This window comes from Pempheris klunzingeri, chromosome 17, assembly GCF_042242105.1.
Source record: "Pempheris klunzingeri isolate RE-2024b chromosome 17, fPemKlu1.hap1, whole genome shotgun sequence".
In the NCBI taxonomy this organism is placed as follows: Eukaryota; Metazoa; Chordata; class Actinopteri; order Acropomatiformes; family Pempheridae; genus Pempheris; species Pempheris klunzingeri.
This window is the reverse complement of record NC_092028.1, coordinates 9,571,565-9,586,281: the sequence shown is the minus strand read 5'-3', so window position 1 is coordinate 9,586,281 and position 14,717 is coordinate 9,571,565. Positions and strand designations below refer to the sequence as shown.

Genomic DNA, 14,717 nt, shown 5'->3' with positions numbered 1-14,717 from the left:
GCCAGATGGGGAGAATGAAAATCTTGGGGCGGCGCACCAAACATTGAATGCGATGGTAATGCATGAGAGGCACAAAATGGAGCTGGGTGTCTACGTGCCTTTGTATGTCAGTTGTAAGTGCATTTGGAGTGACCTGCTGATATGCAAAAGTTAAGATGCTTGCAAGACATGTGTATACAAGCATGTTTATGCACCACTCTAAATGTGACCATTTGGTTACATGCAGAGGGTGATTTAAAGAGGATGAAGGGGGACGATATATTCACTGTTGACACAAATAACTTCAAGCATCCCTCTACTTAATGATACATTCTAGGGAAGCTGAGAGAAAACAACAATTTAGCCACCCACAATCCTTCTCACTCGATTTCAACAAGCAGCCCACTGCGTGTGCCACTGGTGAACAGTTTAATGTGATGTTAGCGTGTTTAAGAGTGCATAGATGTGGAAAATGTATTTAACCCTCTCACACAGAGGATCAGTGTGTATGTTAGCCACCACCTCAGGTACTGTAGATGGCTGGTTTCCTGTGTGCGTGTCTGCGGGGATGACAGGAAGATTAGCCAGGCGGTCCTCATGTCCGCTCTGCACTCTTCAATGAAAACCTTAAACCAAACGAACTAAATTCTTGTCTGTTTACATGGGTAGATGTTTGTGCATGTGTGTGTGTGTGTGTGTGTGTGTGTGTGTGTGTGTGTGCAGAGAAAGGTGGCCTGGGAACCTCTGAGTAGGTAAAAGGGATGTGGGGGCTAAAGACAGGATATGGAGGGAGGAAAAGAGTGATGAATTGCGTCGGAGATTATCATAATCATTTTCAACATCACTATCACTCAATCATGTAGTTATACCCAGCTCCAAGGAACACTCCGTTCTCCTTGTGTATGTACTTTATCTGTCCAGCTCTTGTCTAAAAGTATTTTTATAAAGTTGGGGAAGGAAATTCCTCGCTGTTTTCCATGGCTGCCCCTAGTATTAATGTAGCACAGACTAGCAGCTGAGTATATTTATTTTACTTTTCACAAAGCAGCAGCCGGACAGAGGTATGCGTGTGAAAAGAACTTTAAAGCATCAAAAATATTATTTTCGCTCAAACATAAATAAATAAACAGCCAGAAGCCAGGTCCACTTTGGAATGTAGTAATTCTGAATTTTTATGAATGACTGCATTCATGCTTAGCCACGCCCCCCTCTAGACCTCCGCTCTCCGTGTTGGAGCTCCAAGCCCCGCCCCCTCCTACCCTGTTGGGATACCTTGGCCGCGCGCCTGCCTCCTGATTGGTTACGGGCCTGTGGTGGGCGTGGTTGCCATAAAAAGCACGGGGCTGATATAAAAACAAGCCTCAAACTTTGATCGATGAAAATTTACAAGTGATGGAGGACACTGAAGAACCATCGCTCATGTCGGATTTAAACTTTGTGGATAAAAGGTATTGTTTCTGAGCCGGTGGAGGATTTATTTATTTCCTTTTTTTTTTTTTTTAAAGTTATCTCTCCCCCTTATGTGAATCAGCTGACAGCATGGGGGTACTGCTATTATTTGCTGTCCTGCAAGTGGTGACAGTCGGCTTGGTAAGTGTCCTAAGTCTTCTTTTCTGTTACCGCTTCATGTAAACACTGAGGAATAAAGACTCACGTGCATGTGCGCTACAGCTGCCCCTGCGGATTTGAGCTGCGGTCTGGTTACATTATAGCCTAATCTTCCTTGCATCTCCTGGCTTTTATAGCATTGCATGTCCATGATCCAGTGTTTGATTTTGATGTTTGGAGAATCTGTGGTATTGTATGTGCTAGTTTCCAAAGTAGAGGTTCGGGGGCCACCAGAGGCCCTTGAAGGATGTTTCAGGGGGTCCTCAGCAAAATCAGAATCACGATAGATCAGGATAACAGTGCTCACAGCCTCCTTAGGCATTATTCCAAGTACACAAGTCCTTAAGTCAAGCATGAATACTGCAATATGAAAATACTCCGATTATACAATTATTAGCAAAATGCACTTCAAGTATCAAAGGGAAAAGCAGTCTACTCATTATGCATAAAAACAGCCCCTATGAGTATTATACTATGGTATTTTGTATCATTGCAGTGTTATAACTGATGCATTAATGAGCAAGTAGCATTTTACTGTTATTGCTGGTCAAGGTGGAGCCAAATTTAACTAATTTACGTACAGTTGTGTAGTTTAATCTTCAATATGTACGATCATGTCTTGTAAGATCATCTTATCTTTTGTAACTAAAGCTGTTGAATAAATGAAGTGGAGTAAAAAGTGCAGTATTTTCCTCTAAAATGTAGAAACGTAGCATGAATAAATGAGTGAAACAACAAATGTTGCCCTAATGGAACAAACTTCTGTCTATCAGGGGAGTTTGTGAGTATTTTAAAGGGTTTCTAAAGCAATTCACCCGTTTGCAAAGTACATGTACGGAAGCATCTATCTCTCTGTATGTCCAAAATTACACTACAGTAATATTATACAAGAGTAAAAATACTCATAAGGTCAATATGAACTCCCTGCACCCTAAAAATATCTACAGAAATATTATGTGACTTTTGGGCAGGGGATGCTTCAAGTACCAGGCTATGCCTAATGATAATGCTAAAAATGGAAAGCTATTGTCACTGCATTTATCGTAATGTCATACCCAACCTTCAAGCCCACCTGAGACCCACAGGAGTTTAACCGGAGACGGTGCCTGCTGGGAGATGTTGGAGTGACTCTGGTGTGTGTATGTGTGTGAAGGTGCTGAGGAGAGAAAGGGTGAGAAACAAAAGATGTAGGAGCAGGAGGATTGTGGGAGTGAGGGTGGCGGGGTGGGGAGGGGGGGCTGGATGGGTCAGAGAACATGGCTTTCATCCCTGCTCACCTCAGCGGATGCCAAGCGGAAGGCGACAGAGGGTTACAGATATCCCTGTGGGGCTTGGGACAGTGCTGGGTATTCAGCAAATGTTTAAGCCTCACACACTTTGAGGAATTTCTGTGATCTGTGTAACATGAGTCAAACTATTGTCCTGCTTGGTTCCAGCGTGGCTCCTCCTTACACGGAAAATGCACTGCATGAAGTTGGTTCGCCAGAATTCAGGTTAACTGAAGTGCACGCTGTGTCCCCTCCTTTAGGTGACTGCTGATTGTCCGGTGGTGTGTGAGTGTCCAGCAGGGCCTCCATCCTGTCCGCCAGGGGTCAGCTCAGTCCCGGATGGCTGCGGCTGCTGCAAGGTGTGTGCTGCTCAGCTCAACCAGGATTGCCACGAAGGACGGCCCTGTGACCACCATAAAGGCCTGGAGTGCAACTACGGCAATGATGTGGGCCGCACCCATGGCATCTGCAGGGGTACGCACCACGGAGGGGTGGGCAGAGGGGTTTGAGGGTCAGATGCGGGAGGTGGGGGTTTTCGGCACAGGGTTTAGCTTGGGGTTGAGTGAGGGAATGTGTAACTTCAGGGTGGGGTATCTGGCTTCCGAGCCAAGCGGCTGGAGTTTCTCTTTGATAGGGGCTTCGGGTTTGAAGCCCGTGCCACGTTTCAAAAACAGAGCACCTTCATGAGCTGTGACTGAAACCCGGCCAACTCTGGGATTTATATAAGTAGTTCAATGTGTACATAAACAGCCCCATGAAACACACAACCACGCACACATGCACAGTGGTATTTTTATATCTGTGTTTATTTGGGGGTGTTTCTATATAAAGGGGGGTATCCGGGGTGTTGTGTGGGGAGTCCCACTAGGGGACGGAAGGGGAAGGACATTGTAAACAAGTCAAAATTCCTGTCTGGCCTAAGAATAGGTCTTGCTTCATAAATCTGGAGATAGTGTGTCTCTCCCTCTCTCGTTATCGACCTTCCATGTGTATTACAGAGCATTTACGCATAAGTCTCTTTCTGTCTGCTCTTTATTCCTGTTTCATGTGTAAACACCAGTTTTTGCTCTTTTGACCAACCTGTCTGTCTACTTTCTATCTCTCAGCCAAGGCAGAGGGCCGCTCGTGCGAATACAATGGGCGGATTTATCAAAACGGCGAGAATTTCCGTGCCGGTTGCAAGCACCAGTGCACCTGCATTGATGGAGCGGTGGGCTGCGTGCCCCTTTGCCCCAGCCATGTGCCCCTGGCGTCCCCTTCCTGCCCCACTCCGCAGCTGGTGAAGGTGCCAGGCCAGTGCTGCCTCAGCATCGACTGCCACAAGGGAACCACCGCCATGCCTCCGGTGCACCGCCGACCCCAACCTCCGGCTTATCCACCTTACCCCTTCATTCCCTACCCGGCCTACCCTTACACAAAGCCTTATCTGAAACCTTTCCGGAAGTTGTACCCCTACAAACCCAAAAAGGAGAAGGACACCCTGGGCAACGAGCTGGTGGAGGTGGGGCGCAAGTGGGACAAGCAGCGTGGAAACAAGCACCTGGCGGGTAAGAGAGGGTGCTGCCGTGTCGCCTCAGAGTGCCGTCTGTTTCCTCGACGCAGTAAAGCATCATGTTTATGTTTTAGCCATTTTAGCCTCCTGACGCACAAACGGCCTCACTGTGAGCTTTTCCCTCTGCATCTGTGTGTGTGTGTCAGCATTTATGTGAGGCTTGTTTTCCACTGGCTCCTTGCACACCAGAGGTGCTCTCTCTCACACACATACCTCTGTCACCTAGCTTTCCCCTCTCTGTAATCACCCTCTCTATGCGTCAGTGTTGCCTGTTCGCTGAATGAGTCCAGTGTGCTTTGCATCTCTGGACCTCTCCTTCTCCCTCTCTCTCCAATTTGCCCTTTTTCCCCCCCGGCTTTACTTTTGCTGATCTTGCCTCTCATTCTCTGACTCTTCATGTTTTGCATCATCCATTGTCGTTGTCCCTCACACGTCCTCTTTTTCATCTCTCCTAGCCTGGAGGCAGGTGGGAGATCAGTGTGTGGTTCAGACTACTTCCTGGTCCCAGTGTTCTCGGAGCTGTGGGATGGGCATCTCCTCTCGTGTTACCAATGACAATGCCCGGTGTAAGCTGATCAAAGAGACGCGCCTGTGCAACATTAGACCCTGCAGCTCCATGTCTATCCCTGTCAAGGTGAGAAATGGTGCTTTTAAGATTCTCATAAGGGGATGGATTGCAGTCTTTCCTCTAATGACCCACAACCATGCAGACCATGCGCCATGCTAAACAGATTCAGGAAGGGATTGCTGTCAAGGGGTGCGATTGGTATTAATATCATGGCATGTATACTGCCCCTGCCCCTGAATCCCTCTGTCGCTGGAGCCCTTTCTGATCCATTCTGTCTATTCATGGTTCTGTTGCTGTGTGGGAAACATCCCCCACAGGATGACGACAGAGCTGATTTAGACTACGTGTTCCCTGTGAGCTTCATGCTTTGTTCATGGTATATGGGAAATTCAAAGCTTAAACAACTAGTTCAACACTTTGGGAAATACTCTCTTCTCTTGTCAGGCGGATTGTTAGAGTCAGAGAGAGGAGAGAAACAAGACATTGACATGAAACCCCCCATCAGCACCTCTAAAACTCAATAATTAACGTGTAATCTTGTTTGCTCAAAAACTGAAGTGTATAACCATGACATTTGACATGACAGTGCCAGACTATTTCCTGACTGGGAGCAGTAACTTTCTTGAGTCTCCAATGGTTGCTTGGCAACTGCTCAAAGCCAAGAAGCCAAGAAAAAGATTGTTGACTTTATTGTCAACTGTTTTACAAGTTTTCATTTTCAATAGATCAAAGATGCTGCAGCATTTCTTTAGAAATAACATAAAAAATTTGTTTTCACAAAGCTGTAAATCCCAGAACTTTTAAGAGACGTGACAAAAGAAAAACTCTCCCTTTATTAGTCAGTGGGGGTTTGCAGCTCTCCCACGCTGAACCTGCGACACTGTGGCTTTTTGCAATGTGATTTAAAGAGCACTCGATTCGCCCACTCTGTTGCTCTCTCCCATTTCATACACAACGCCCTCAGAAACATTCTGCCTCCCTCCATGAGCCACTCATGAGGCTGATGGGTTGTTGTGCACCTGTTTCTCTGTGCTCTCCCAGTGTTTGCAGAGCTGCCGTGGGTGTTAATGTGCATCAGTGTCAATCCTTAACTATTGTTGGCATGTTCCTCTCTCTGGCACCCATCTGTTGTTCTGACCTTTATTTTGCTTTTCCCTGTCTCTGCATTTAACTGGATTAGTCTCAGTTTGACTGATGAGTTATTTCATTTTGCAGTTCTGATTCCAAGCAAATGGCAATGTGATCCTATGAAGCGTTCACTGGAAAGCAGTGTTAAACCTGCTCTACAGCTACAGCTGCACCAACGAAAAGATTTTTAACCATGCTAGCTGACATTATCAATGATCTCGAAGCACAGCTGTGCTTCAGTGCAACCTCATGGAGTTGTTAACACAGCTTTAGACTTTTAGTCTTGTTTAATTCCTTTCACCAGAAAATTTAATCCATTCTTACCCTTTTGTTTCTCCCCCCACAGAAAGGAAGGAAGTGCTCTCGTACCCACAAGGCCCCTGAGCCGCACCGCCTGTCCTATGCTGGCTGCAGGAGCACTCGCCTGTACAGGCCCAACTACTGTGGTGTATGTAGGGACGGCCGCTGCTGCTCACCCCGTCGTACGCGTACTGCCAGCGTGAGCTTCGCCTGCCCCGATGGCGAACGCTTCAACAGGTCCGTGATGTTCATCCAGTCCTGCAAGTGCAGCGATGAGTGCAATCATCTCAACGAGGCTGCCATGCCTCCACAGCGATGGCTCTATGGAGACACACACAAGTTCATCGACTAGTGGCATCATCCCCCCAACCTACATTCCCTCACAAAAAGAGACATTAACTCCCCCATAGTGATCCCCATAATAGAATAGCTGTCCTTAGTGTATCTATGAGTAGACGCAAGCGAGGTGCACACGACAAACCATCTTTTCTGGAAGATTATTTGGGGAAGAATGGGGAGAAAAAGAATGAATCAGATGGGCGCATCTCCAACTTGGAAAGAGCAAAGTGACCAGCCCCTGCTTTAGTGTAGATTAAAGGTTGTTTCTGGCCAGGCCAGACTTCTACAGATGATGACAAAATCTTTATGGAAAGCATGGACGCAACCGGCCACCATGTTGCTGCCATGCACCAAACGTCCCCTGAACTCTGAGACTTTTGTTGGGGATGCTGGAGCAAGAGCTGCCACACACAAGCATCACTGTTGGCGTTTCTTTTGTTGATGGTGTGGATTCACATCACACTTAGTGAGCAACAGGTCTGACGAGCCAATACAAAGCTGGTCTGACATTGCTTTGGAGCCAAATATGAAAGCACCTGGAATCATGTGTCTGTACACTCCAATAACTTAGTCCTGATAAACCAAATGAAGACTCATGGAGAGGATTGACAGCAAAGACTGTCCACCTGCTGCCAGAGGTCGTGACGGCAGAAGATGGAGGAGCATCTCAGATGTTCTGACAGGAGCGTGGCTTGTGTCTTTTTATGGTATTTATTCACTGGTATTTATTGTTGAGACAGACGTGATGACACAGTGGCCTGCCACCAGGGAAGGCGGTGCTGCTATGTTTGGAGCATCAGCATGGCTGAACGGGTATCTGAGAGGGACAAAACAGCTGAGAGCTGTCAGCCATGAGGAAGAGGAGGACTCCCACAGATCCAGGGCTCGACCCCCGAGGTCGCATCAGGGGTCACAGCAGTCAGAAAGCCATATCTAATGATGGATGGTGAAGGCTACGGGAGAAGAGGAGTTATGTACTAGAAAAAGACAGAGTTGAACCTGATGGGTTTAGGCTTTGCATGCATTCGTAGAGATTATGTCAAAGGTTGTTTACACAGCTGGACTCATCCCCTGCCTTGCCTCCGCAAGAAACTGAGACATTTAGCAAGCACCAGAAGAACAAGCCTGGGATTCTGGCGCCGAGAAGTCGACCGCCTAATTCTGTGCAAATTACAATCCAGACTCTGAGGGACAGTGAGAGATCAGCCACTCTCTTGTTTGCTATAAAAATAAAATTTGAAAACTTTGGGTACTGAGATAAACATGTAATTTGTGACTAACGGGCGGTACCGCTGTGGTGCCCAATCTGGCCTGTAATTAAGCAGCATGCCAGCTCCTTGAAACAACAACTCATGCTTCTTCATGTTTAAGGGGTGTCTGCTTGTTAGAAATGCTAGTGAAGGAAGCGTCGTTACTCGACATCACTGTGAGGGGCAGAGGGGAGCTTTACTGCCCTGCAGAGCGCAGGGCCAAGGCTGCCAGAGGTCAACAAGAACCTATTCCTGAGGATATTCGTGGCCAAATTCTTTTCTATGACTGAGGAACCCAAGCATCCTACTTGACTGGGACTTGGGTTAAAGTTCACGCACCTTACGAAAGCCTTGATTCATGACCTTTTATCTGATGCAAAGGAACTGAGAGGTCATTTTCAAACTGATTTTTATCTCTAATGAATACACATTGAAATGGGTGATTCTAAATTATTTCAAGCACCATACTATTATTCCAAAAATGTGTCTTCTCTCGTGCCATTAGATACCGGCTAAGACATTTTTTCAGCTTTCTGTGAAACTGGAAAATAGGATTTGCATTTTCTACCATTTCTTGGCTGCAGACGGCTTTCTTAGTTACGAGACTCTGCTGCTTCTAAGCCTCTCAACCTCTTGAGGGGGTTTTAAACTTTACAGGTGATTTTTAAATTTGTTTGGCAATTGTTAAACATATTGCCATTGCTATTTGCCTATATAGATGCTGTGGTTTTGGTACTGTATGTCTAGTTTTGTTAAGGACACTATAGAGCAGCTATGTACAGATGCATCATTACCTTCTTTGTAGTTCTGCTGTATAAGGGCCAATCCTTTTGCTGAGTTATACTGAAGTAGTCCATGTGTAGTTTAGCACTGAACGAGGCAAGGTTCAGATCCTTTACAAGCATTAAGTGCCAATTTAGAAGCATAATGATTGTGTCTCCTAGAGTACATTAATGCCATCTGTCATGCTTTTTAAGATTACATATTAAAGAAAGCTTCTTTCCACGTTCCTCACAGCTACTTCTCTTGGAAACCGATTACCAAAACACACTTGAGTTTAGAGTTGGAATGAGTTCATTGTTTTGCATTTTTCAATAAAGAAACTTTCACTCAAACATTTAACAAAGTGATAATTTTCCTATAATGTTAATAAAACTAGCCACTGTCAGGTTTTAAGTAATTCTCAAGAGTCTACAGCCATGCCAACAGATCTGTGCAGCTGTAATTTCATTTAGCTAAATTCTGATGTTAGTAAAATCCTCATTATCACAAATCTAATAGTATTTTAGCATGCTAACATTTGCTAAAAAAAACCATCATTGCCAATCCATTAACAAACTGCTTGTAGTACAATATTTATTGATCTTTGTTAACCCTCAACTTTTGCTTAACAGGCATATATATAGCTCGACATTTTGTGATTGTTTTTCCGTGAAATATTATGAGGACCTTGACACACGATACAAACAGCTATACTGTATATTAAATTTTTAAGCTAATTTATACAATGTAATAATGACAAATTGGCAGATTCACCACCAGGACTCCACTTGGTGACTTCATTTATTGGCATTCAATTGGAAATTCAAAGAAAGAGCTGCCATAAGCCAAATTGTTTTACCCAACGGTCACTACATAACTACTTAATTTCTCTGTAAAGACCGACTCTTGCAGTGGGGCCAGAATAAAAAAAAAAAAACAAACAAAAAAAAACTATACAAACTAGTTTAAACATTTAAAAAAAGAAGAAGCTATAAAACACTTTAAAATGTTCCTCAGAACTACTCTTCTATACGGTTCCCTGAAGCTCTGCTTGGGCCTGAAATCAATGAAAATGGGGTAGAGACAATAGTCTCATGAGAGATCACAATAGTAAAAATGGCATTTTATAAAAAGTTTTAATTTCATTACGCAAAAAACAAACAGTAAAAGACAAATTAAAAATCGACCATACCCCTGCCCCCCAAAACTGACAATAAAAATAAATGTTTGGTGAACACAGGGAACGGAGCAGAGCTTTCAAATCAACAGTGAAATACGTCTACTTCCAAACACAAGACACAAGATCCATGGAGAGGAGGCTTCTGCTTGGCTGGAGGACTCATCTGGACTGCTCGACTAAAGGAGGGACAGAGGAGGAGAGACATGAGTTGAGCATGTGTAAGATCAGCGCGATGAACAGCTGAGCATACCAACTTTTCACCAACAGGTTGAATATGCAAGGTCAGTTTCCATTTGATGAGAGCCACAGTAACATGGCAGCACCAACTGCTGTCTCTGCCCCACAGATAATCAGATGGTGTAAGGAACCTTTTCAATCTTTTTGGCATTCAATCTGTACATGGCAACATCTCACTGGATTAAAATACCCAAACAAACAACAGAACATCACTAATTGGCAGCGATGGTGTGTTTTAATAGTAAAGTGCCATGAACTAAACAATCTACAAATTACAATCATTCCAATGTGGCCAACTGTGCATCACTGCACTCAACAGGCATTCGGAAATGGAAAGACTTACTGTAAGACGAGATGTCGATCTCATCTGGTAGCTCTGCCACGTTGACCTCAAAGCGGTCCTGAACATCGTTCAGAGTCTTGGCATCGGTCTCATCAGACACAAAGGTTATAGCCAGGCCTTTGGTTCCAAACCTACCAGCACGGGCAACCTGACGGGGGAGGGGAATGCCAGAGTGAGTTACATCGCCAGCACACGTACCAAAAATGCAACACATTGAGCAACAGAACCATGCAGAGGCTATGGAACGCTGCGTAGGTATTCCCAGAATGTTGCAGAGAAGAGGGGAAAAACAGGTGGTTATTTGCCCTCTGCAGTTCTCACCCTGTGCAAATAGGTGTCAGAATCTTCTGGCATGTCGTAGTTGAAGACGATGTTGACCCGCTCGATGTCCATCCCTCGGCCAAAGAGATTAGTGGCAACAAGGATCCGCCGTTGGAAGTCCTTGAATTGCTGATAGCGAGACAGCCTGTGGAGTCCGCAAGAGAATTATCAACACAGCTGCTATAGGCATTACTGGGCTGCATCCCTCTTTCATAAAAGCAATGTGTTAACTGATGAGGCCTCATGTTCCGTAAACATACTGAGGAGCTCAGTGGAGCATATGTCTACAAGCCTCACCTCTCCTCCTGAGCCATTCCCCTGTGGATGGCAATGGCAGGGAAATTTTGTTCCACCAGAAGCTGGGACAGGGCGATGCAGCGCTGGACTGACTTGACAAAGATCACCACCTAGAGGCAAAGCAAAGGTACTGAAATATAGACGCTGGGGCAGCACAGGCCAGCAACCTAAAGCACTGGTACAACATCTCATGAGACACCTTCATCCCGAATTAGGGACTCTGAGCTTATCTCAGTGACCAAACAGCTTCAAAAGGAAGACAAATTCGGTATAACTGGACATAATAGTGATGCACTATGCAATATTTCCATCACTTTACCTGGTTGAACTCCAACACGTCAAGCAGGTCAAAGAGCTTGCGGTTCTTCTCACTGTCCTTCAGCTTGGAGTAGTACTGTTGCAGACCATGGAGTGTAAGTTTGGTCTCGTCATCCACAAATACTTCCATAGGCTAAAAGGAGATGAAAGTGGCAAAGTTAGGTTTCTATTTACAGCAGCGATGTGTGAAAAGAATGATTCTGAACTGAAATCTGAAGTAAAACACTTCACTTACATCCTGCATGAATTTGCGGCAGACTGGTCGAATCTCCTTACTCAGTGTTGCACTGAACATCATGACCTGCTTCTCGTGGGGTGTGATCCTGAAGATGTCCTGTACGTCACGCCTCATGTCTGGAACACAAAGAGAGACATGGTACAAGCAAATTAATATGAATAGGATTCTGATTAAACACTGCGTTTTGGAGGGCAGGTGCCCTCACCACAGAGAAGAAGTGTCATTACTCGACAAATTACTCACCTAGCTGCTCCAACATTTTGTCACACTCATCCAGGACGAAATGCTTCACGTTCTTCAGAGTGAGGGTCTTGTTCCGGGTGAGAGCGAGGATGCGACCTGGTGTTCCAACAACGATATGGGGGCAGTTTTTCTTCAAGACCTCCTCGTCCTTCTTGATGGCCATGCCACCAAAGAACACCGCTGCCTTTACTGTGGGCATGTACTTGGAGAAACGCTCATACTCCTTACTGATCTGGAAGGCCAGCTCTCGTGTGTGGCACATGACTAATACAGACACCTGTGGAGGAGACGACCGAAGACACCAACTCAGACACATTGTACCTGGACAATTTAATTCCTCTTGATACTTTAACAGCAAGAATAAAACATTTTCAAACCCCTTCCCAATGCAGCAGGACATGTAGGCTTTCCTTGATGCAAGGTTAAACTTTTAAAGTACTCCACTGAGATGTAATCATCCGTGTGCATGGGACTTGTACTTAAACTTATAAGTGTCATAGTGATACTTAAACGTTCCTGTGATACTTTTAAAATGTGGTAATGTGCAGTTAAAATGTACAACTGACACGACTATTGCTTGTGCAATCTTCATTATGAGCCAACTGCTCAGTATTCTCTATGCCAGGACAATTAGTGAAGCCATGTTCATTACACAACTGTTCTTAAGATTTAGGTGCTTTCGCTGAACAACGAACATCAGCCCAAAAAGGTACCCATGTGCGTATTGTATTATCAAGTTGTCAATAGATTTGAGCTTGTAAACAAATGTGTGGCCCCCTTTACTTTATTCAATACATACACCTCGCATGAACATCCGTACTCACCTGTCCATCAACAGGTTCAATCTGCTGCAGTGTGGCCAGCACAAACACGGCTGTCTTGCCCATACCAGATTTGGCTTGGCACAGAATATCCATACCCAGGATGGCTTGAGGGATGCATTCATGTTGGACTACATAAAAAAAAAAAAAAAAACAACACACACACACAAAAGAGATTAGACAAGTGTGGAGATGTGACATACTTGAATTTTTTGCTAGCCCATGCAACTGAAACTATTTTTAAAAAACGTATTCAGATACAATCAACATTTTCACACCACCACATGGTCATGTATTAACAAAAGGCAGGTGAAGACAGACTAGTGCCCCTCACCTTCAGACGGATGCTCAAAACCACAGTCGATGATGGCGCGGAGCAGCTCTGGTTTGAGCAGAAAATCTCTAAAGCCAGAGCTGTGGATGGAAACGTAGGAACCCTTCACCTCCTTCTTGCCGGCAGGAGCTGCGCTCTCAGGGGCTCCTTGAGGCTCTTCATCCTCTTCGTAGTCGAGCAGCTCGTTATCAACATCATTTTCGGCCATTGTGTCTGTCTAAAAACAGAAAACACAAAGTTTGTTACCTGCGTCTGTCTCAGATCATCATCTACCATGGCTGAACCCACCCTTCACAGGGGGGCTGATAACTAAGCCCAACTGTTGTTGCTATTCTTTGTGTCAGATTTCCCCTCAAAATTTAAATACATCTTACAAACACAGGGGAGGAAGCGTGTTTTTCTCCAAGTCGTTACTTGATGTTTGATTTAGTATAAACATTGATACTTGTACGGATGTAAACCTTACAGTAAACGTTGTGTGAGCCTCACAACCTCTTTATAACATCTTAGGCCGGCAAGTGAGCCATGCTAGCCAATGTATTAGCAAACAATAGAGAGCATATACTAACCAAGTCTAACGGCACATTAAAGGCAGTGCAGCATTTATCTAATTAGCCAAATTTTGCCCTCTTTGAACCCACACAATATTATACAAAACTTAAGTCAAGAGTATTAACCGAAACTGTCGGATTACCAACCCGGTTAGCTTCCGAGCCGTGTACAACACTGGAAAGCTATTGTGTTGCATAACCACTGCTAACGTGGCAAGCTAACCTACTACACGGCAACACGATTTTGCTATTCGCCTAAAAAGACCACAAATAATGTAAACCGATAATATAAAGTTAATCATTAAGTACAACGCATGAGGAAAATAAGAAGGCTGCGTATTTGCTTTAATATTAACAAGTACGTTGTGAGGAGGATTGTTGCGTTGGCTAAGCTATCTGATGCTAAACTACAACACGCTAGCTAACGTTAGCTTAGTATGAACTAAACGCAAACAATGAAATCCGCCATTTCATTCAAGAGTAGCTATTTAGTGATTTCGGCTAAAAAGTCGCATTTGCGCTTTCCTGGTCGTTAGTCAAGGTTTTAAAAACTCTAGCTGTTTCAATGAAACCGACATTTTCATTCTTACCGTTTCGGTGTTAGCTACGCTTCAAACTACAGCTCAAACCGCATGGGGAGGCCTCAGTTGGTTTATACCAGTAACCGGAAGTCCCGCCTCCGCCGAAGCGCGTTGTCGTCTTGGTGGATTTGGACGACCATCCGCAGGAGCAGCCAGCGATTGGTCCAAAAATGTGCCGCAGTCCGCCGCTGTTTAAAAAAGCGGGATAGAGCGATTCAGGACTGTACATACGGCAGCCCATAGAGGACGATCATTGAAAGAAATGAATCAATATTAGGCTGAAAAATAACAGATAACCGAAAACAGTTGTATTAACTTAAAGATCTATTGACTACTCTGATATTTTGTGTTCGTAAATGTAAATGGTTTGCTCTGAATGTATCAAGAATCACGGGGTGTTCAGCGCCCTCCCATGGCCACAGTGAGGGACATAGAACAACAGAAACTCTGAGGAATTCTCATTCATACCATTATGTACAAATTATTACAAGAGTGATTA

At 44.7% G+C, this 14,717-nt stretch overlaps 3 protein-coding genes across 3 annotated transcripts in view; 2 read left to right on the top strand and 1 right to left on the bottom strand.

Moving 5' to 3' along the window:
* The window catches only part of trir (telomerase RNA component interacting RNase), a 93,397-nt gene that overhangs the window by 74,524 nt on the left and 4,156 nt on the right, over positions 1-14,717 (top strand). The window lies entirely within an intron of this gene.
* On the top strand, positions 2,844-9,053 carry LOC139216319 (CCN family member 1). The gene is made up of 5 exons (XM_070847412.1): positions 2,844-2,933; positions 3,116-3,329; positions 3,962-4,402; positions 4,863-5,041; positions 6,450-9,053. Exons 1-5 carry the CDS (start codon positions 2,844-2,846, stop codon positions 6,753-6,755), a joined length of 1,230 nt encoding a protein of 409 aa, XP_070703513.1. The 3' UTR covers positions 6,756-9,053.
* On the bottom strand, positions 9,872-14,314 carry ddx39ab (DEAD (Asp-Glu-Ala-Asp) box polypeptide 39Ab). Its single transcript, XM_070848311.1, has 10 exons — positions 14,228-14,314; positions 13,087-13,303; positions 12,756-12,883; positions 11,932-12,208; positions 11,686-11,804; positions 11,452-11,583; positions 11,133-11,242; positions 10,836-10,980; positions 10,515-10,662; positions 9,872-10,110 (listed from the first exon to the last, which is right to left on the bottom strand). Exons 2-10 carry the CDS (start codon positions 13,292-13,294, stop codon positions 10,094-10,096), a joined length of 1,284 nt encoding a protein of 427 aa, XP_070704412.1. The 5' UTR covers positions 13,295-13,303; positions 14,228-14,314; the 3' UTR covers positions 9,872-10,093.

Excerpts from the sequence above, each read along its gene's own strand:
- LOC139216319 (XM_070847412.1), top strand. The coding sequence starts at position 2,844 with ATGGCTTTCATCCCTGCTCACCTCAGCGGATGCCAAGCGGAAGGCGAC. Across the intron at positions 3,330-3,961 it reads CACCCATGGCATCTGCAGGG|CCAAGGCAGAGGGCCGCTCG; the intron begins GTACGCACCACG and ends TCTATCTCTCAG. Across the intron at positions 4,403-4,862 it reads TGGAAACAAGCACCTGGCGG|CCTGGAGGCAGGTGGGAGAT; the intron begins GTAAGAGAGGGT and ends CATCTCTCCTAG.
- ddx39ab (XM_070848311.1), bottom strand. The coding sequence starts at position 13,294 with ATGGCCGAAAATGATGTTGATAACGAGCTGCTCGACTACGAAGAGGAT. Across the intron at positions 12,884-13,086 it reads TTTTGAGCATCCGTCTGAAG|TCCAACATGAATGCATCCCT; the intron begins GTGAGGGGCACT and ends TTTTTTATGTAG. Across the intron at positions 11,805-11,931 it reads CAAAATGTTGGAGCAGCTAG|ACATGAGGCGTGACGTACAG; the intron begins GTGAGTAATTTG and ends TTTGTGTTCCAG.